This window comes from Rhinolophus ferrumequinum, chromosome 9 (assembly GCF_004115265.2).
Source record: "Rhinolophus ferrumequinum isolate MPI-CBG mRhiFer1 chromosome 9, mRhiFer1_v1.p, whole genome shotgun sequence".
In the NCBI taxonomy this organism is placed as follows: domain Eukaryota; kingdom Metazoa; phylum Chordata; class Mammalia; order Chiroptera; family Rhinolophidae; genus Rhinolophus; species Rhinolophus ferrumequinum.
In genome coordinates, this window is record NC_046292.1 from 90,618,485 (window position 1) to 90,640,157 (window position 21,673).

At 42.2% G+C, this 21,673-nt stretch overlaps 1 protein-coding gene and 1 pseudogene across 1 annotated transcript; one reads left to right on the forward strand and one right to left on the reverse strand.

Moving 5' to 3' along the window:
* Positions 1 to 8,374: 8,374 nt before the first annotated feature.
* LOC117027131 (programmed cell death protein 2-like) lies at positions 8,375 to 11,408 on the reverse strand (annotated as a pseudogene).
* A 6,793-nt stretch (positions 11,409 to 18,201) lies between these two features.
* LOC117027132 (60S ribosomal protein L23a-like) lies at positions 18,202 to 18,681 on the forward strand. Its single transcript, XM_033114513.1, has one exon. The coding sequence runs from the start codon at positions 18,202 to 18,204 to the stop codon at positions 18,679 to 18,681; it is 480 nt and encodes a 159-aa protein (XP_032970404.1).
* Positions 18,682 to 21,673: the final 2,992 nt, after the last annotated feature.

Consider the following 21,673-nt stretch of genomic DNA (forward strand, 5'->3'; position numbering starts at 1 on the left):
AGCGGGTGCTTAGTTACAAGAGTTTCACTCTTGGCACTCCCGAAATATGAGTTTGAATCATAAAAAATTGTTGGAGTTTGGAGAGAAAACTACAGGTTTCTGTTAGTGTATCCCCACTTTTAATCAGGCAGAGGAGAACTGGGGAAATGTGGGTTTTCAGGTCTCCTAGCTCTTATCACTTCTCCCAGGTACTCCTGATGACTCATCACTTAGCCAGAGTGTCTGTGTCTAGGCTTGCTCCCTAAACCTTAAATCTCGTGCTCCCCACCTGAGGATCTTGTTAAATGCAGATTCTGAGTTGGTGGTACCAGGGGGTAGCTGGAAATTTTACTTTTCTAACAAGCTCCCAGCCGCCCTGCCAGACCATCCTCTGAGTAGCTGGGCTCTAGAAAGTTGTCAGTAGAGTCTTAGCTCTGGAGATCCCAGGATTAATCTTTCCCTTGCAATATTAGCATATTAAAAACAAAATAAAACAAAGCTGCATTGGGCCTGTGATATCTGTGTCACCCCCCCACACACACACACCCACCTGTCTGGAGTTGCATTTTTTGCTGCAAGTCCACTAAACCTATTGTGGGGACAGAGTCCCAGAGAGCAGTTTCCAGGCTCTCGGCCTCACGTGGAAAGCTGCTGGCTCAGGTAGTAGACGGCCATTAGCTGTAACTAGTTCACCATCAGCTCTAACTAGTTAGCCATTGGCCACTGATATGACGGCCACTAGCAAGCTCAGATTGTGGCTAGCAAGTGCAGTTAGCAAGCAGATTGTGGATTGCGGATCATGTTGATCCTACTTCCTGTGTCTTGCCCGGCCACCAGCGAGACTGGGGTGCAGGAAGACCCCTCGTTCGGGTACTGATGGATGTTTGCTTTTTTGTCTCGACCAGCCACTATCAAGAATATAATGGTATGACTCCCCTATCTGTGGCTCCATTGTTGTTCCTTTTTGGCCTCACCCTATCCTGCATTCTTGTGGAGGAGAGCAGGAGCTGAGTCCCTGCATTACACCTGTTTTTGTCTTTCCTTTCTTCACTGACCATTCATTCTACAGATATTTACTGAGCACCTACCATGTGAGAGACATGGTATATGAAGACAAATGCCTTTGTATTGCAGCTGAAGTATCAGAAATGAAAACCTGATTCTTACAATTCTCCTGTTTCCCCATGATATGAAGTGCAAGTGCCCATAAATGGCATTTCTAATACCTGCTAAAAGTAGACTTATTCTCTCATCCACAGCTCACCTGACCTCAAGCCCTACCTAGTACTCGTAATTGCCTGCTGACCTGCCTAGGAGCTTGGCTCCTGCTTCCTCCTTCCTCTCCCTGTGAGCACTCTTCCCACCACTGTCATTGATCATCCATTGCTCACTCACCCCCTTCAAGATGTAGCTCACCACGACTCCTTTCAGGGAGCCTTCTGAACTCTCAGGTGGAGTTCCTGTACCTGCTTCATTCTGACAATTTTACATTGAAATTCTGGTTCTCTCCATGCTTAATTTTAAGTTTCTCAAGTATAGAGAAATGTCTCAGTCATTTCCCCAACACCAAATTTCTGCTGAATTGCAGTTTGGTTTAATTACTACACCACCTGGCAGGAACTCCTGCCTGCAGGTTTTCCCATTTGTAATGCCCACAGGCTGTGACCTGCTTCCAAGTCATTAGTTTTCACCTCCCAGCAGCTGGCAAAAGGCTAGATTAGAGACTGCTGGGGAATGAGAAATGTTCCAGGGTGAATGTGCGTCATCCGTGGTATGTAACATTTTACAGCCCAGCTGTTGAGACAAAATCAATAAAAACTCTGTCAGGCTGGTCTACCACAACCATGTTACACTTAGAAATTGAGCAGGACAGGAATTTTAGATCTGCTCCCACCCTGGCAATCTCTCAGCTTTTGATATAATGAGATGCTTCATCTAATATTTGGGATGGCTAATCTTTCCTAATTTGGCAGCTTTTGTAACCATTTCACTTTTATGTCATTGAATTTCTATAAATCTATTCTCCTTTTATGACAAGAGGGTTTTGCAAAATTTTTGATTTTCATTCTTTACTCTTGAAATCATAAGCCCCATTCAAAAATCACACATACACACCACCAACATCATCACAAACCAGATTTAAAAAATTTAACTAGGTACATAACCCATTTTTATTGTAGGAAGAAATATACATGTAAGTAAAAAAATCATTTCACTTAGTCCCACCATACACATGTGGGACACCTGTATTGTGTATATTTCCAGATCTATTTCTGTGCACATACACATGTGTAAATGTTATTAGAGAAATATGATCACCGTACGATTCCAGGAGAGGACAGGGAAGACCTGCCAGCCAGACTCAGGCCCACCCACGCGGCTGAGACCCCTAGAGGTGTGCAAACACCAGGGACAACACAGTCAAGGGCCCAGCTTAAGAGGCACAAGATTCAACACACCCAAAGGCCAACTCCAGACCAAACCAGAGTACTACCGGGTTTGACCTACAAGTGATACACCCAGAGGGAATTCTCTACAGGTACAAGGGCCTATAGAGGCCAAACCTCATGTAAGTGGTCAACCATCATGCAGCAGAACACCCTGCGGTGGGCAGAGCCAAGTCTCACAACTAGTCAGCCTAGGAGTTAACCCCACCTACTCACAAGCAAAAAGCAATTAAAGATCTTCTTTAACAGGACAATATACACAACACAAGAGTCATCTTTGGAGCACACACAGAGGAGAAGAACAAAGTAGTGCAAGTCAAATGTAAAGGACACACACTACATAAGATAACCCAGCAAAAACTAAGAACTCTAGGGGATCTACCTAATACATCGAAGCAAACACAGAGAGAATCTGCCAGAAAGGGGAAACAAAGAAACATGTCCCAAATAAAAGAACAGAAGAAACCTCCAGAAGTGGAACCAAATGAAACAGAGGTAACCAACCTATCAGAGACAAAGAGTTCAGAACACTGATGATAACAATGTTTAAGGAGCTTAGAGACAACATAAAGAAGGATGTAGAAATCATAATGAACAACCAGTTAGAACTAAAGAACACAATTACTGAAATAAAGAACTCACTTGAAGGAATTAACAGCAGGTTAGATGAAGCAGAGAATCAAATCAGCAACTTAGAAGACAAGTTAGCAGAGATCACCCAAACAGAACAACAGAAAGAAAAAAGAATAAAAAACAATGAGGATGGCTTAAGAGACCTCTGGGATAACATCAAGCGCAACAACATGTGCATCATAGGAATACCAGAAGGTGAAGAGAGGAAGCAAGGGATTGAGAACATATTTGAAGTAATAATGTCCGAAAACTTCCCCAACCTGATGAAGGAAACCAACATACAAGCCCAGGAAGTGCAGAGAGTTCCAACCAGGATAAACCCAAACAGTCCCACACCAAGACACATTATAGTTAAAATGGCAAAGCTGAAAGACAAAGAGAGAATCCTAAAAGCAGCAAGAGAAAGACAGAGGGTTACATACAAGAGAACTCCCATAAAACTATCAAATGACTTTTCTACAGAAACATTGAAGCCTAGGAGGGAGTGGCAGGAGATACTCAAAGTGATGGAAAACAAAGGCCTACAACCTAGATTGCTTTATTCAGCAAGGCTATCGTTTAAAGTTGATGGAGAGATAAAGAGCTTCCCAGAAAAGAATAAGCTAAAGGAATTTATTACCACCAAGCTAGCATTGCAAGAAATACTAAAAGGACTTCTGTAAATAGAAGAAAGATGAAAACAATCTAACTACAAATTTAAAAATGGAAATAACTATGTACCTATCAATAATCACTTTAAATGTAAACGGATTAAATGCTCCAATCAAGAGACATAGGGTGGCTGAGTGGATAAGAAAGCAAGACCCTTGTATATGCTGTATACAAGAGACTCACTTCAGATCAAAAGACACACACAGGCTGAAAGTGAAGGGTTGGAGTAAGATATTTCATGCAAATGGAAACGAGAAAAAAGCTGGAGTTACAATACTTATATCTGACAAAATAGACTTTAAAATGAAGAACATATTAAAAGACAAAGATGGGCACTATATAATAATAAAGGGATCGGTCCGACAAGTGGACATAACCCTAGTAAACATCTATGCACCCAACATAGGAGCACCTAAATATATAAAACAGATATTGACTGACATAAAGACAGAGATCAACAGCAACACTATCATAGTAAGGGACTTCAACACACCTCTGACAACAAGGGACAGGTCTTCCAGACAGAAAATCAATATGGAAACAACGGCCTTAAATGACACATTGGACCAATTGGATTTAATCGATATTTTCAGAGCATTTCACCCCAAAGGTGCAGAATACACGTTCTTCTCATGGAATACATGGAACATTTTCCAAGATAGACCATATGTTAGGCCACAAAACAAGTCTTGATAAATTTAAGAAAATTGAAATCATACCAACTGTCTTCTCTGACCACAGTGCTATGAAATTAGAAATGAACTACAGGAAAAAAACTGGAAGACACACCAATTCATGGAGGCTGAATAACATGTTACTAAATAATGAATGGGCCAACCTGGAGATCAAGGAAGAAATCAAAAGATATCTTGAGACAAATGAAAATGAAAACACGATGACCCAAAATCTATGGGATGCCGTGAAAGCAGTCCTAAGAGGGAAATTTATAGCATTACAGGCCTACCTAAAGAAACAAGAAACATCACTAATCAACAGTTTATCTTCACACTTAAGGGATCTGGAAAAAGAACAGCAAAATAAGCCCAAGGGAGTACAAGGAAGGAGATAATAAAGATCAGAGCGGAAATAAATGAAATAGAAACCAGAAAAAACAATACAAAAGATCAATGAATCCAAGAGTTGGTTCTTAGAAAAGGTAAACAAAATTGACAAACCTTTAGCCAGACTCATTAAAAAAAGAGAGCGAGGACCCAAATTAATAAAATCAGAAATGAAAGAGGAGAAGTGACAACAGAGACTGCAGCAATACAAAAAAATTTAAGAAATTATTATGAGCAACTATATGCCAACAAATTTGACAATCTGGAAGAAATGGACAATTTTCTAGAGGTGTACAACCTTCCAAGGCTAACTCAAGAAGAAACAGAAAACCTGAATAGACTGATTACCACCAGGGAAATTGAATCAATAATCAACAATCTCCCAACAAACAAAAGCCCTGGACCAGATGGCTTTACAGGTGAATTTTACAAAACGATCAAAAAAGAATTATCACCTATTCTCCTCAAACTCTTCCAAAAAACCCAGAAGGAGGGAAGACTCCCAAACACTTTTTACGAAGCCACTATCACCCTGATCCCAAAATCAGACAAAGACACCACAAAAAAAGCAAACTACAGGCTGATATCTCTAATGACTGTAGACGCAAAAATCCTCAAAAAATATTAGTGAACAAAATTCAGCAATACATTAAAAAGATCATTCACCATGATCAAGTGGGATTCATCCCTGGTATGCAAGGGTGGTTCAACATCCGCAAATCAATTAATGTGACACACCACGTTAACAAAACGAAAAATAAAAATCACATGATCATATCAATAGATGCAGAAAAAGCATTTGATAAAATCCAGCAGCCATTTATGATAAAAACCCTTAAGAAAGTGGGAATAGAGGGATCATATCTCAACATAATAAAGGCCATATATGATAAACCCACAGCTAACATCATACTCAATGGGGAAAAGCTAAAACCACTCCCCTTAAGATCAGGAACAAGGCAAGGTTGCCCATTTTCTCCACTTCTATTCAACATAGTGCTGGAAGTTCTAGCCACAGCAATCAGACAAGAAAAAGAAATAAAAAGCATCCAAATCGGTAAGGAGGAAGTAAAATTGTCATTATATGCAGATGACATGATACTATATATAGAGAACCCTAAGGACTCCACCAAGAAACTGTTAGAGCTGATAGATGAATTTAGTAAAGTAGCAGGATACAAAATTAATATTCAGAAATCAGTTGCATTTCTATATACCCATAATAAAACATCAGAAGGAGAAATTAAAAAAACAATCCCATTTACAATTGCTCCAAAGACTATAAAATACCTGGGAATACATTTAATCAAAGAAGGAAAAGATCTGTACTCAGAAAATTATAAGACACTGAAGAAAGAAATGAAAGAAGATACAAATAGATGGAAACACATACCATGTTCATGGATGGGAAGAATTAATATAGTTAAAATGTCTATACTGCCTAAGGCAATATACATATTCAACGCAATTCCTATCAAACTACCAACGATGTTTTTCACAGAAATAGAACATATAATCCTAAAATTTATATGGGACCATAAAAGACCCCAGATAGCCTCAGAAGAACAAAGTTGGAGGTATAATGATACCTGACATCAAATTATACTACAAGGCTACAGTAATCAAAGCAGCATGGTACTGGCATAAAAACAGACACATAGATCAATGGAACAGAATAGAGAGTCCAGAAATAAATCCATGCCTATATGGCCAATTAACCTACGACAATGGAAGCAAGAATGTACGGTGGGGTAAAAACAGTCTATTCAATAAATGGTGCTGGGAAACCTGGACAGACACATGCAAAAAAATGAAGCTGGACCACCTCCTTACACCATATACAAAAATAAATTCAAAATGGCTTAAAGACTTAAATGTAAGATCTGAAACCATAAAATTCCTAGAAGAAAATATAGGAAGAAACTTCTCAGACATTACCCGGAGTAAGATTTTTACTGATATATCCCCTCGCGTGAGGGAAGTAAGAGAAAAAATAAAGATGTGGGATTACATCAAACTAAAAAGTTTTTTCACAGCAAAGGAAACCATCAATAAAACAAAAAGGGATCCTACTGAATGGGAAAAGATATTTACCAATGATACATCTAATAAGGAGTTAATATCACAAATTTATAAAAAACTCACTCAACTCAACTCCAAAAAAACAAACAACCCAATTAAAAAATGGGCAGAGGACATGAAGAGACACTTTTCTAAAAAGGACATACAGATGGCAAACAGACATATGAAGAAATGCTCAACCTCACTAACCATCAGAGAAATGCAAATAAAAACCACAATGAGATACCACCTCACCCCGGTCAAAATGGCTATCATCAATAAATCAACAAACAACAAGTGCTGGCACAGATGTGGAGAAAAGGGAACGCTTGTGTACTGTTGGTGGGATGGCAGATTGGTGCAGCCACTATGGAAAACAGTGTGGAGGTATCTCAAAAATCTGAAAATGGAACTACCCTATGATCCAGTAATTCCACTCCTAGGTATCCGTCCAGAGAAATCCAAAACTCCAATTCAAAAATCTTTATGCACTCCTATGTTTACTGCAGCACTATACACAATAGCTAAGACATGGAAACAACCGAAATGCCCATCGGTAGATGACTGGATTAAGAAACTGTGGTACATTTATACAATGGAGTATTACGCAGCCATAAAGAAGAAAGAAATCTTACCATTTGCAACAACATGGATGGACCTAGAGAACATTATGTTAAGTGAAATAAGTCAGAGAAAGACAAATACCATATGATCTCACTTATATGTGGAATCTGAAGAAAAGGATAAGTGAATGAACTAATGAGAAACAGTTTTGGAGACATACAGGAAAAACTGAGGGTTCTTAGATAAGCGGGGGTGGGCGGGGTTAAGAGGGAAGGTGAGGGGATTAGAAGACAGTCGGTAACCACAGATGGCCACTGGGTTTTGAAAATTAATTTGGGGAACAGAATCAATAATGTTGTAAAGATTTTGTAGGGTATCCGACGGACACTTGTCCCATTTGGGAGACCACCTCAGGGATGATGTAGATGCCTGATCACTGCACTGTACACCTGAAGCTGAACAATAATGAATGCCAACTATAATTATATATATATATATATATATGTGTATATATGTATGTATATACTTACAAGAAGCAGAGTACAGCATTAGGAATAGAGACAATGGAAATGTAATGGCTGTGTGCGATGTCAGAGGGATAGTGGATGGGGGAAGGGGGTTCACACAGTGTGAGGGACATACATGATAATCGTCTAAGTATTGCTTTGTCTTATGCACCTGAAACTAATAAAAAAAATATGATCACACTATGAATACCATCTATAATGGAATCTTGGTGTCAATTGAGATCTATATCTTATTGGGTGTCAATATAGATCTGTATCATTAAGACTGCATAACCTTCTGCTGTATAATGTACCAAAATGTATTTAATTCTATCAATTAAGACATTGTAAACAATGGCCAAACAACATCTTTGTACCTTTATCTCTGGTGTAATTAATTCCTTAGGATAAAGTCCTAGATGTGAAATTCCATGATCTGAGAGGTTATTAGCATTCTTAAGGCTTTATGTCTTTAAACTGTATGTGTTACACCTTGCTTCCATACAAATTCCTCTGTGTAGCCAGTGCCCAGACTACAGCATTCAGCACAGGTGAAGACGGCCAGGATGCCCCAGACAACACTCCGGCCCACTCTGTCCACCTTTAGGTAGTTAAGCAGCTGAGAAATGACCTGGAATTTGAATATTCTCTAGGTACCACAGGAGCAATCTGGAATATCCTTTTCCAGAAAAGGATATTTCACCAGAAATCCAGATGGGGACAAACCTTCTGCCATATGTGATAATCTGTTCTGGTTCAAGGACTATTTTAGTTTTAAACTTCTGGAAAATTTTATCTTCCCTGGTTTCATGTTTTGATGTGGAATTCAATTCTTCCTCTGCTGCTTCACCCATGCTCCCTAAAACCTCTAACTTATTTTCCTTTTCCACCACTTCAGGTATTATTTCATCTTCTGTTTCTATTATCATTTCAAATTCTGGAAAAAGGAACCTGTGGTCTGGAACTGTATCGTCCCAGTAATCTGATTATGTACAAGCCTGCTTCTGGCCCCTCACCAATGTGGAGTCTGATGCTCCTTACTGCAGTAAACGTGCCCGTGGCATCTGGAGAGTCGTAGGAGCCTAAGCAGCCACAAACCCTGCAGGAATGAGCACCAGACTTAAGCTAAAGGCACAGGGATTCTCCTGTCTGTGTGGGAGGAGACTCAGAAGGTTGCTCATATGAGTTAAAGTTGTTTTTCCTGAGTAGCTGATTTCTAAAAAATCACAGGCCAACGCAGCCCTGCGGCAGCGGCAGCAGAAGAGACTGGGTGGTCTGGGTACGTGCAGCCAGGCAGCCGAATGTACAGCTGAAGCACTTGCAGGGCACAGGCTCAGCCTCCCAGACACAGACAGCACCGCCCAGCAGTGGGCGTTGTCCAGCCACCCCGCCCCGACCCCGCCCACACGCCAGGGAACTGCTGTCTCCCCTGGGAAGGCTGGTTCCTGATCTATGCAGCCCAGCTCTGTGGACCTACGGGGGAAGCCTCCGCTGTGGGCTTCTTTGGGTTCATCTTGTTTGGGACTCTGCTTCCTGAGCTTGTACGTCGAGTTCCTTCACCCCATTAGGGAAGTTTTCCATCATTATTTCTTCAAATAGGTTCTCAATTCCTTGCTCTCTCTTTTCCTTCTGGTACCCCTATAACGCAAATGTTGGTATGCTTGATATTGTCCCGGACCTGAAATCCAGAGTCAACTACACTCATTTTTTAAGATTCTTTTTGCTGTTCTGTTTGGGTGTTTCCTGCTACCTTGTCTTCCAAATTGCTTATTTGAACCTCTGCTTCATGTAATCTACTGTTGATTCCCTCGAATGTATTCTTCATTTCAGTTATTATATTCTTTACCTCAGACTGATTCTTTTTTACGCTTTCTATCTCTATTTTTATGTTTCCTATCTCTTTCTTGAAGTTCTTACTGAGGTAAGAACTTATAACCAGTGTTTTGAACTCTGTATCTGGTAGATTGCTTGTTTCCATTTTGTTTAGTTCTCTTTCTGGAGCTTTCTTCTGTTCTTTCATAGGACATATTTCTTTGTTTCCTCATTTAAGTTGCTTCCCTGTGTCTGTTTTTATGCATTAGGCATAGAGCTACTATGTCTCCCAGTCTTAGGAGAGTGGCCTTATGTAATAGGTGTCCTGTGGGGCCCAGTGGGCCAGTCCTACTGGTCACCTGAGTCAGGTGCTCCAGGTGTGTCCCTTGTGAGGGCTGTGTGTACCCTCCTATTGTAGTTGAGCCTCGATTGCTGTTTGCACATCAGTGGGAGGGATTGACCCTCAGGCTGATTGGTTGTGAGGACTGGCCAGGACTATAGTGGAGGAGCTGATGTGCAGGGGCTGACCCATCAGAGCAGGATTTGCTTTAGCAGGGCTCTGGTGCCTGCCCAGTCTGCCTTTCAGGTGTGTGGTCTGTGGAGTGGCCTGGTGGTGCTCTGGTGCAGTCTAAAGCTGGCCATAGGGGGTGCTGGCCCCTGGGGCCTTCTGGGAGGGGCTCTGCCACAAGCCAAATTCACTGTAGCCTGTACACTGCTGGGCCACCTGGCATGGGCCACAAAGCAATCCACAAATATCTCCCACTTGCCCCAGGCATGAAGGTGCCTTGGAGAGGCTAAGCTACAAACCGAAGCCAGCTGCCACTAGTCCTGGGCCTGGGGCTGCTTAGCAAGAGGTACAGGGCACACTGAGGCCAGATGCTGCTTGTTTGTGGTTTGTGAAATTTTGAGAGATCTTAGCAAAGTCCACAGAGGAGCCAAGACAGGCCGTTTGTATGGAAAAGCCACTGGAAGCAGCTTGAGTGGGCCCACAAATTGGGAGGGGCAGGGTCTCAGGGAATCACCAAGGCAGGGAAAACAGTGTTAACCAGATTGCTGGAGACTCAGATATGGTGGCTACCTGAGTCTGCATGCTGGGAGGGGAAAGGGCTCAACAAAGAAACAGTAGCTTCTTCCAGCACTTCTGTCTGAGAGAAAGCTGCCCTTCCAGTCCTCCCCCTGTAGCCAGACAAATCGTTCCTCCCTGTATGTCCTTGGCATCTTTCAAGCTGCTGCCCCAGTGCTGGAACTCAGAGCAAGTGAGTCCATCAGCAAATAAGTCATGCTTAGGCCCTTTAAGAGGAACGCCTGGGACTGCAGCAGCCCTCCATCTCACTTAGCCATAATCTCCACTGGTTTTCACAGCCAAAATTTAAAGGGACTTCTCTTCCTGGCATTGGAACACTGAGCTGGGGAGCCTGGTGTGGGGCTGGGACCCTTCGTTCCTCAGGGGGGACCTCTGCAGCCAAGATATGCCTCCCAATTTTTAACCACCACATATGAGTATGGGGACCAGCCCATTCCATGTCTCCATCCTTCCTACCAGTCTCAATGTGGCTTTTTCTCTATATCCTTAGTTATAAGATTTCGGTTCAGCTGACCTCAAGTGATACTCAGTGATGCTTGTTCTGTAGTTTAGTTGTAATTTTGATGTGGTCGTGAGAGGATGCAACCACAGCATTTACCTACTCTGCCATCTTGACCAGAAATATTCCATAACAGCTCTTTTAAAATCATTGTCTGATACATTATTTTTATGTGTCATTTCTGGGTCTGTTTCTATTGCCTTAATTTTTTTATCCTGATTATGTGTCACGTTTTCCTACTTCTTTGCATGTCTAGTATCTTTGAATGAAGGATATTGTAAATATGTCTAGTATCTTTGAGTGATACTTGCATGTCTAGTATCTTTGAATGAAGGATATTGCAAATATCAATTGAATGAAGTATATTGCAAATATTTCATTTTTTAAGCACTTGAATTTTGTTATTGTATTTTAAAGACAACAAGATATTTGAGCTGTGTTCTTGCAGGTAGTTAATTTACTTGTAGATCAGCATGGTCCTTTCTGAGGCTTATTTTTAAGCTCTTTTGGGTAGATCAACAGTAGCTTTTACCCTGGTGCTACTTAAGTTCTGTTCCTAAGGTATGACTTTTCTAGGATTTCTATTGAATGTCCTGGGTGTTCACTGAAATATCTCTATGTGGCTGGTCAGAACTCAAATGTCTCCAGTCCTGTGCAACCTATAATTACCCAGTGAGTTACTCTTTTCCCTGGTACTTGTTCTTTGTAAGGACTTGTGGAATCTCACCTGAACATCACAATGTAGCATTCAGCCGAAATCTCCCAGGTACCATGCAGATTTATGATTTTTTTTCCTTATCTTTGAAAATTCAACTTCCCTCAGCATTCCAAACATCTATCTCAGTCTTCTCAGCTCTCAGCTTCTCAGCACAGCAAGACTGCTGCGCTCTGCTTGGATTCCTTCTCTTTGTGCCAGAAAGTACTTCAGGCAGAAAGCAGAGTATTGTGGGACTCATTTGTTTCCCTTCTTTCAGAAGTTATAGTCCTTGTGTGTCTATTTTCCAAAGACTGAAAAGAGTTGTTTCATTTATTTTGTCCAGTGCTCTGGTTGTTTATGGCAGAAGGATTGATCTGGTATCAATTATGGGAATACACTCTTTTTAAATGAGGCTTTTTTGTTGTTGTTATGTGGTAATTAACCAATAATACACCAGTTCTGGGGAAGGGCTTTTTTTTTTTCCTGTCTTAAACATTGTTGGGGAAAAAATAAATAGTGCCTTTTTTGCTTCTGACACATGATGCCAGGAACTGTTGCAGCAGCAACCATGAGGGAAGCCTATTTACGAAGACAGGCCAATGTGCTGAAAATGTCAGACTAGAAAGAATGAAAACTACTGGGTCTGTGAAAACATCAGTGAGATGATACATCATAACCAACCCTGAAACTGTCTTAGCTCTAAACTAGCAGTTCTCAAAACTTTTGGTCTCGGGGCCCACTCTTAAAAATTATTGAGGACACAACCAGCTTTTAAATGTGCATAGTATAGCTGTCAGTATTTACCATATTATTAATTGAAATTGAGAACAAAATGGTACACAGAATAAAGAAGGCTACCTTAAATCCCACTGCTCAAACACAAAAGGTAGCTTCATTTTTCATATTACCATCTAATCTTTCCTTAACTACACAGATAGTTTACGTACTTATAATGATCTGTCATTAACCAAGCATTCCCCCCGTGAGCATTAGACATCAGTCTGCTATATTTAGTCTGCAAACACATATCATAAAAACAATGGTATTATGGATCAGCATGACCCTTAGCTATTGTAGAATTCAAATATTGTCACATCTCTTTATTTCACTTTTTTCCATTTATCCATTCATTCACTCACTCAACAAACATTTATGGTGCTAGGCAATGGGGGTACAAATATAAATATAAGACAGACACTGTCCGTGCCATAAAGGATCTTACCATCTAGGAGGGGAGATGGACATCATCATGTGATTTCATGCATTTATCCATATGAGCCATGCATTCGTGTTATGTTTGCACAAACGTCAAAATATAGAATGTCTAATTTTTTAATGCTCTTGCGAATTATGTACAAGAGGCCAAATGTGGCAGCTCTGTGTGTTTTGGTTGACCAAGTTAGTTCCTCAATTCTATAAAAGCAGAACGATGAAAGGGATGTGTCTTCCACTTTTGTGGTTTAATCTCCAGACAGCACTCTATTCTACTTCCTGACGCAGGATGGCTAGTCAGATAAAATGCTCTTTTGAATGAGGAGAACAATTAAGTATTCAAAATGTGAGAACAAGAAAACACAAGATAAAAATAGAACTCACCAGCCTGCTTTATGAAACGTATTTGTAACTGGTGGATTTAATCGTAGCATTTTTACCATATTCCATCCTCTCTGGGGTAGACCACATTTATAAGGAGGAAGTCAGCAAAACATTAACCGTACCACTTACTCTATTTTTTAACTCTAGGCCAGTGATGAAGAAATCTGTTTTCTGTTTCAGTCATAGAACTAATCATAAATTCTAAAAAAAAAAAAAAAAAAAAAAAAACCTTATTTAGAAAATAAAACTTCCAAGTTGATAGAATAGCACAATCAACCTTTGTGTACCCTTCCTCTAATTTCAACAGTTATTAATGTTTTGCCCATTTTTGCCACATTTGCTTGTATATGTATACTTTTTGGTCTGAATTATTTGAAAGTAGATTATAGACACCACAGCATTTCACCCCTAAAAGTTTCAGTACATACCTCATAAGGACAAAGACATTCTCATATAGAGCCACAATGTCATTACCACACCCAAGAAACGTTATCATTAATTCAATAGTATTAATTCAATAGTAGCCCTGGGATTGTATGTCGACTCAGCCCATCTTCCTGCTGGAACTAGCTCCCTGCCCCCCTACATGGGCACTGAGCCCTGTCCCAGCCCTGTCCACTGCCTGTCCAGAACGAAAAGCCTGACTTGGGATGCTGTTACTGTCCAGAGACTGCCAGGCACCTTCATCCACCAGCTCAGAACTTGGATGCTGATGCCTTCTACACCCCTAAACCAGTCTATCATTCCCCATCCCTGCGGGCCATCCCCACAGTTAGGCTAATGCCTCTTGACCTTTTGACCTTGATCTGTGGCCGTTTGTAGCTTCCCATTGATATTTAAAATGGCAAGACATTAACTATACATAATAGGACCAGCCATAGACATTTCCAATGTGTTCCTTGTACGTAATGCTACCAAGAAAAATGCTTTCAGCAGCAATACCCATGAGCTTCAATTTCATTAATATTTGGGTCATAAAAGCGAAGTGCATTCCAGCTTTGTAGTAAGGGAAAATGCTTTGGAATGATGAAGGTCAAATTGTTGAAGGTGGTGAGGGAGTGGACAGCGTTGACTCTTATTCTCCGCACTTATTTAACCTCTCAGCCTAAGCCTGTCTCTTTAGCAGGGCAGGGAGAGCAAATTCTTTAGGTCCCAGTGGGCATCTGCAGTGACCATCACAGCACAGCACACAATAAGCAAAGACTCAGTACCAAGATGAACAGGCATGTGACAGACATTTGCCAGCCTTGGTCCCTGTGAGGTCATTTGCAGGTCCAGGGAATGGCAAAGACTCTGCAGAGCACTTTGACCATGGTGATGTTCAAGGGCACAGGCTCATTTGAATAGGAGTACTCACTCCTGCTGTCCTCCAGTAAAAGGAACTTGCTGCAGGAACAAAAAGCCTGAGAGTAAAGGAAAAAGCAGGGGAGTGAATCAAAATAGAAACAGGCTCAGTGCTCTGACAGGCAAGGTTCTCAATGAATCTGGTCCTTCAGTGAGTAGAAATATCTCATTTGAAATAGAACCTCATCAGCAAGTTCTGGGCTTTCTCTTTTGCCACATTAATGCTCTGACAAAGGCTGCAGCACTGCTGATGTAGGAAATGAGGGGGAAGAGTAGACATTAAATGGATCTTCCATTCCTCCCTTTTATGCAGACGGTATTGGAGGCTGTGTGCTGGTTACCTAGGAAACAGCTTGGATGTGAAACTCCAGAAAATGTGCTGTCAGGCAGCAGGAGATGCAATTGTTGATTTTTTTTTGCTGGCATTGCATGACGCCAGGCCATTTTCTTAACCCCTAAGAATCCGTTTCCTCCTGCGCAAGGAGAGAATATCTACTTCGCAAGTGTGTGAGTGTACATGAGTATGCATGTATGTGTATGTGTGTGTGAAGCACCTTAGCTGGTTGTAGAACACAGAGAGAGCTCAGTGTGGATTTCCTCCCTTCTTTCCTACTTGCCTCACAAGCATGCCACACTTAAAAGGCGCCACTGATTAAATGGGACATAGATCTGTTATAGAAACAATATGGGTGATGAATGAGAAGTTAATTCAAGTTTTTGTAACAGGAATGATACTTAACACTTAATAGGAAAATTCATTATGTGGTATTAGATGATAAATCTTTTGTAAATCAAAAAATCATTTAAAATGTAACCTTTGTGAATTTGAAATTTTTTAAATTTAACGTTGTAGATGTTCTCTGAATGAGTGCAGCTGCATAGCAGCGGTATGATGGGCCTCAGAAATCTCTTTTGTTCTGCTCAAGTTCAGAGCAAATGAGAGGTGAGTGTGAGAGCTGGACATGTCAATGGCAAAATGGCAGCATTATTACTGATAAGATACATGTTACTGACCTGTGCAGCAACAATGGGCCTTTTAATGTTGCTCCCCAGAATTGGAAAGATCTCCCCCTCCCCTCCCGGTAGCACTGGACAGTTGTGGCCACTGCCTGCCGTAGCAGCCCAGCTGGCTGCTCAGCGGAGGCAGCCCACAGCACACTCTCAGTAAGCAGACCCCTAACTATTAACTATCCCAGCAATGCCATAGAATTAGAGGTTGTTGACCATGCATGCATCAAAGACTTCAAAGACGTTAAGGCTACAAGTTTCCAATTTCATTAAGGAAGTGAATTCCCCCTTCAGGACTATGAGGCTCTCATCTCCCCAGCTGCTGCCGTCCGGGCCACTGATGGCCCTCAGCTGAGCCCCTCTCTTAGCGTTACCTTCAGCTAAAGAGAGCTGCCTCATCCAGAGGTGTGGTCCCTTCCTCGGGGACACCTTATATGCAAGAGCTTGTCCATGGGAGGAAGGTACAAAGGTTTATCCCCCTTGCTTCAATTTGGGACATCTCTGAAGGGTCACCTGAGCTCCAGTGCACCCCGTGGGATTGGCTGAGCCCTTGATGGGGACTGCACATTTCAACTCCTCACTTCCCCCAATCCTGCTTCCTTTATGCTCCAATATGCTTCTTGTGCAAATCTCTCTCTGTTTTCCAAGAAACTGATCTGACATAATTATTTTTCAAAGTAATTAAATCATGCATTTATTTTATTTTATTTTATTTTTTTTTTGTGGTAGGTTAACAGGTAAATTCTTTTTTTTTTTTTTTTTTTTTTTTAATTTATAAATCATGCATTTAGATTGTAAGGAGGCGACGGACTTCACCAGACAGAATTACATCTGGAAACTCACATTCTTCTGTCATTTTCTTGATATATTTATATGATCATATTTCTTCTTTTTTTGTTTTTTTTTTTTTCCAATTCTTTCTCTGTGGTTCCTAGTTATCGGATGTTGGACTTCTGGCTGGTCTTCTAATTTTCTTATCAAATTCTTTCCTATTTTCCATCCCCCTCTCTTACTGTACTTTCTAGATTTGCTTGACTTTATCTTCCAATGTCATCAATTGAGTTTTCATTTTCGCTTGTGTATTTTTTAATTTCTAAGAACTTTTTCTTAATTCTTTAAATTTTATATTTTTATAGTATTCTATTCTTATTAAATGGATGCACTATCATCGCTTATCAGAGGAGATTCATGAGATTTTTCAAAGACATTTTTATCTCCCTACATAATTTCCTCCATGTGTCTTTTTTCTTTTTTAATTTTTGTTTGCTTGTTTTAGCCTCTGTCTTTCATGATAGAGGTTTTCTTTAGATATCTGGCAATCTTTTGTGTGCTCCTTTTAAAGAGAGATAGGAAGAAGCTAATTGGGATCTCTGAGCCCATGGGCAGAGCTTTTTGACTTGAGGATTCATTGGGTAAATTATGGGTGATCTGTCCAGTTGTTTGCTTGGGGAACCATCAGAGACAGTGTACAGATTGATTCCTGAATATTTGCTCTGTGATAGTGCAATTTTATGTCTCAACTTGGCTAAGCTATGGAGCCCAGCTGTTTGGTCAAATAGCAGACTAGATGTTGCTGTGAAGGTATTTTGTAGACCTGATTCACATTTACAAGCAATTTACTTTAAATAAAACAGATGACCCTTCAAAACATGGATGAGTCTCATCCAAATGTGTGAAGGCGTTTAGAACAAAAACTGGTTTCCCAGAGAAGAATCCCTTCAAGACTGTAGAAATCCTGTTTGAGTTTCCAGCCTGCTGGTTTACCCTACAGATTTTAGGCTCTATTGGTCCTGTTTCTAGAGAACCCTGACTGATACACTCTTCTTTGCAATATCACTTTTCTCCTCTACCAATCAAGAGGTGGAGTCTATTTCTTTACTTCTTGAATCTGTGTTTAGCTACATGATTTGCCTTTGCCAATGAGACATTAGCAAATGTGATGCAAGCAAAGATAGGAAAAGCCCTTGTGAATTGGAGCTTGCCCTCTCCTGCCGCTGGGGACCCTTTTGCCACCAAAGGAATAAGCATGATTAACCTGATGGACAATGAAAGACACAGGACTGTTGTTCCAGCTGACATTACGCCAACTGCCAGACATAACAGTAAGTCTCTCACTAGACCAACAAGCCTGTCAACCACCAGATGTGAGTGAAGCCATCCTAGAATATCAAGCCCCAACGGAACTGGCCCATAAAAGAAAATTACTCAGCCAACTCTCAAACTCGTGATTAATAATAACTGTTCTGTCTTTTCATGAAGATGGTGCCACAAGTGAAGAAGGACGCCGCTGCCCCTCCCGAAGCCGAAGCCAAAGCAAAGGCTTTAAAGGCAAAGAAAGCAGAGCTGAAAGGCGTCCGCAACCACACAAAAAAGAAGATCCGGACATCACCCACCTTCCGAGGGCCAAGGTACTGCGGCGACAAAGGCGGCCTCACTATCCTCGGAAGAGCCCCGGGGAGAAATAAACCTGACCACTCCGCCATCAGCAAATTCCCCCTAACTACCGAGTCAGCCATGAAGAAGACAGAAGACAACAGTACACGTGTGTTCATTGTGGATGGCAAGGCCAACAAGCACCGGATCAAACAGGCTGGGAAGACGCTCTGTGACACTGACACGGCCGTGGTCAACGCCCTAACCAGGCCTGATGGACAGAAGACCCTATATACGCTCAGCTGGCTCCCGACTATGATGTTGCCAACCAAGTTGGGGTCATCTAACCTGAGTCCAGCTGGCTAATTCTAAATACACAATTTTTTCACTGTAAAAAAAAACAAAATAACTGTTTTGTCTTAATCCACAAAATTTTGGGTTAGTTTGTTACACAGCAAAAAATAGCAGATATGATCATTATTATTACATCTTTCTTCTTGAAATTATCACATACCCCAGAACAGCCCTGCCGATATCCCACTTCTTATGCCTGGCTGCCAGCATTCTAAGAGCTGCGTAGAAGCCTGGAGATTTCAGCGTTTAGCATGTAAATATTTACTTAATCCCCTGAATAAACTAGGGCCAACTACAAACTTTTATTTAAACGGCACAAAGTATCCACATAGAAGCCTACCCTCACTTCTGACAAGTGCAGATTTGAGAGGTTCCCAAAACTACCCTCAGTTTCCATAATTTGCCAGAGGACTCACAGAACTCACTGACAGCTGTAATGATTATGGTTTATTATGGGGAAAGGATACAGATTAAAATCAGCCAAGGGAGGAGACACAGGGCAGGAGTCCAGAGGGGTCCAAATGTAGAGGTTCCAGTCGTTCTCTACCCGTGGAGTAATGGACAATGTGAACTCCCATAATCAATGTGTCACAACAAGCACTGTGGCCTCCAACCACGGAAGTCCTCCTGAGCCTGTGGTGTCCAGAGTTTTATTGGGCTTTGGCCACATACTGCCCACACAGCCAATCTTTAGTCTCCAGCCGCTCCTGGAGGTTGGGCTGATACCTTTAGTCTCTAGTTCCTGGGAGATCTGAATTGGTACCATGTGGCCCACAGCCTCTGTCACAAATCACACTGATAAACTGTCAGGTGCACAAAGCCCCCAAGCAAACAAAGATCCTCCTATTAGGTAGGACATTTCAAGAGCCTAGAAATCACCTCCCAGGAGCCAAGGGCAAGGGCCAGACATGTCTTAGGGTAAGATGAAATATTCACTACACAGGCCATCCTCTGGCCTTTGGCTGAGACAGGACCTTGTGGCCTGGCTCATGCTTCCCTAGAAAGAAAAGCCTATTCTGTGTGATTTTGGATGCTTGCAGATGTCTGAGATTAGCACATTCTCGTATTGCAATAGTCTTTTTGGTTAAAGTTGCTCCGTATCTATGACTGGATATGTGTTTATTTGACAGTAGGGTCCCAGAGACGAAGATGTTAGATAATTTCCCTAAATGAGCACCATCTAGATATGGTGACATATAATGCCAGTCTGGCTTCCTGTCTGCCAGGCAACAGGTGACAGCATTGGGGCTGCAGTTACCCACCACAGTGGGTGAAACAGGAGCAGTCATGGTGCATCGGTGTGGGCCGGCATCCGAACAAGGACATGGTCTCTGTCAGAACAGCCATATTGCCCACCCTGACCTCCCCACTCGCTTCTCTGCTGCAAATTCACAATGGAGTCTGCGCCCTCACCAAGGCTAGCTCCATTCACTGCCCCAGTCGTACTCCCAGGCCTGCCCGTATCCCTCGACATCCCCTGCTGTGTGTGCTCAGTGGCCAGAGGCAAGTGTGGATGTCAGTGGTATAAAACTGCACTGCGTGGAGGGCTAGCTGGGGTTTGTGCCAGAAGACTCTGATTCCTAAGGCAGCCAGAGGGGGAGATCCACCTGGTCCTCAGTCCTGCCGGGACCCATCCATCAGCTGGGATGCGGCAGCATCAGCCCTGCCTGGGGGTGACAGCCTCCCCAGCATCCATGGCTTCCCCAGAAGGAGAAGGCCACCCTTCTCCGTCAGTGCCCCTCCCAGCTTTTCAATTGTTGCCATAATATGGCCGCTGCTCTGCGGATTTCCAAGCCCCTCAGCAGCAGCTGCTGGAGGAAGAGAGGCGCACAGCTATCTGGTCTGTCTAGCACTCTTTAACTGTCTGACCATGATGGCCACTCTTCCAAGGACACAAGAGGAAGAAGTGGGCCATCCTTTCTGATATTTAGGATGCTAGGCCATCACGTGATTTTTTCTCTTTTTTTTAATTTCCAGTTTTGGGAGGTCATCAGTGATGAACATGGGATTGACCCCACTGGCAGTTACCATGGAGACAGTGATTTGCAGCTGGAGAGAATCAATGTGTACTACAATGAAGCTGCTGGTGATTATTTGCATATGGTTTGCTTTCCAATCAGTCTTGCTTTCCATACTGTGGCAGGTGCAATGTACTAGAAACACGCAAATGACAAAGAAATGCTTCTTGCATACGTTTTAAATGTCAACTGCTAAAAAATCCACTCTGTGGTTCCTCAGGACTCCTGCATGTTCGCCATGACTAAGCATGCACATTATCTCCTTTTTAAAGCAGAAAAGCTCCCCTATTCTCCTACTTTGGTCTCACGTGCTGGAACTTTCTCTAATGAATCCTGCTGTGAAAGACGCATAGAGTACTATCTAGTCTGCTTCCTTTGCCAACCGCAGGTCTAAGTCCAGCTTTGTTCCCGCAGGAAACAAATACGTACCACGGGCCATCCTTGTGGATCTGGAACTAGGCACGATGGACTCAGTCAGGTCTGGACCATTCGGCCAGATCTTCAGGCCCGACAACTTCGTGTTTGGTATGTAGTCGTGATCATTGGGGACTGGCTCAGAGAGTCTTCTTCCTAAACACCGTGGAAACCTGGGTTCTTGGGGCTGAACACCAAGGTGGACACTGCGGGTGACCACAGACAGCCCTGAGTCCTGACCTAACTCCTCCTTGTCCACGGGCGGTAACTCTAGACAGCTCTAAGAACAGTGTCAGCCTGCAGAGGGCTGCTGTAGCCCTCCTACTACAGAGCAGTCTGTGAAGGGGAAAGAATAAAGGGAAGAAAAAAGCTTCAAATGAGTTCATAGGCAACTGGTAATTTCAGAGGACTGGTGACAACAGGTAACCACTTCAAGAAGCAAAGGCCAAAGGCACAGTTTATGACCGGAAGTGAGACAACTGCTTAGGGCCCATGTTCTCCTCTGATCTCGCTGTGCCTTCGCCCTTGCCTGTCAGTTGGACCTGCTTTAACGCAGACCTGTGCACACTGGC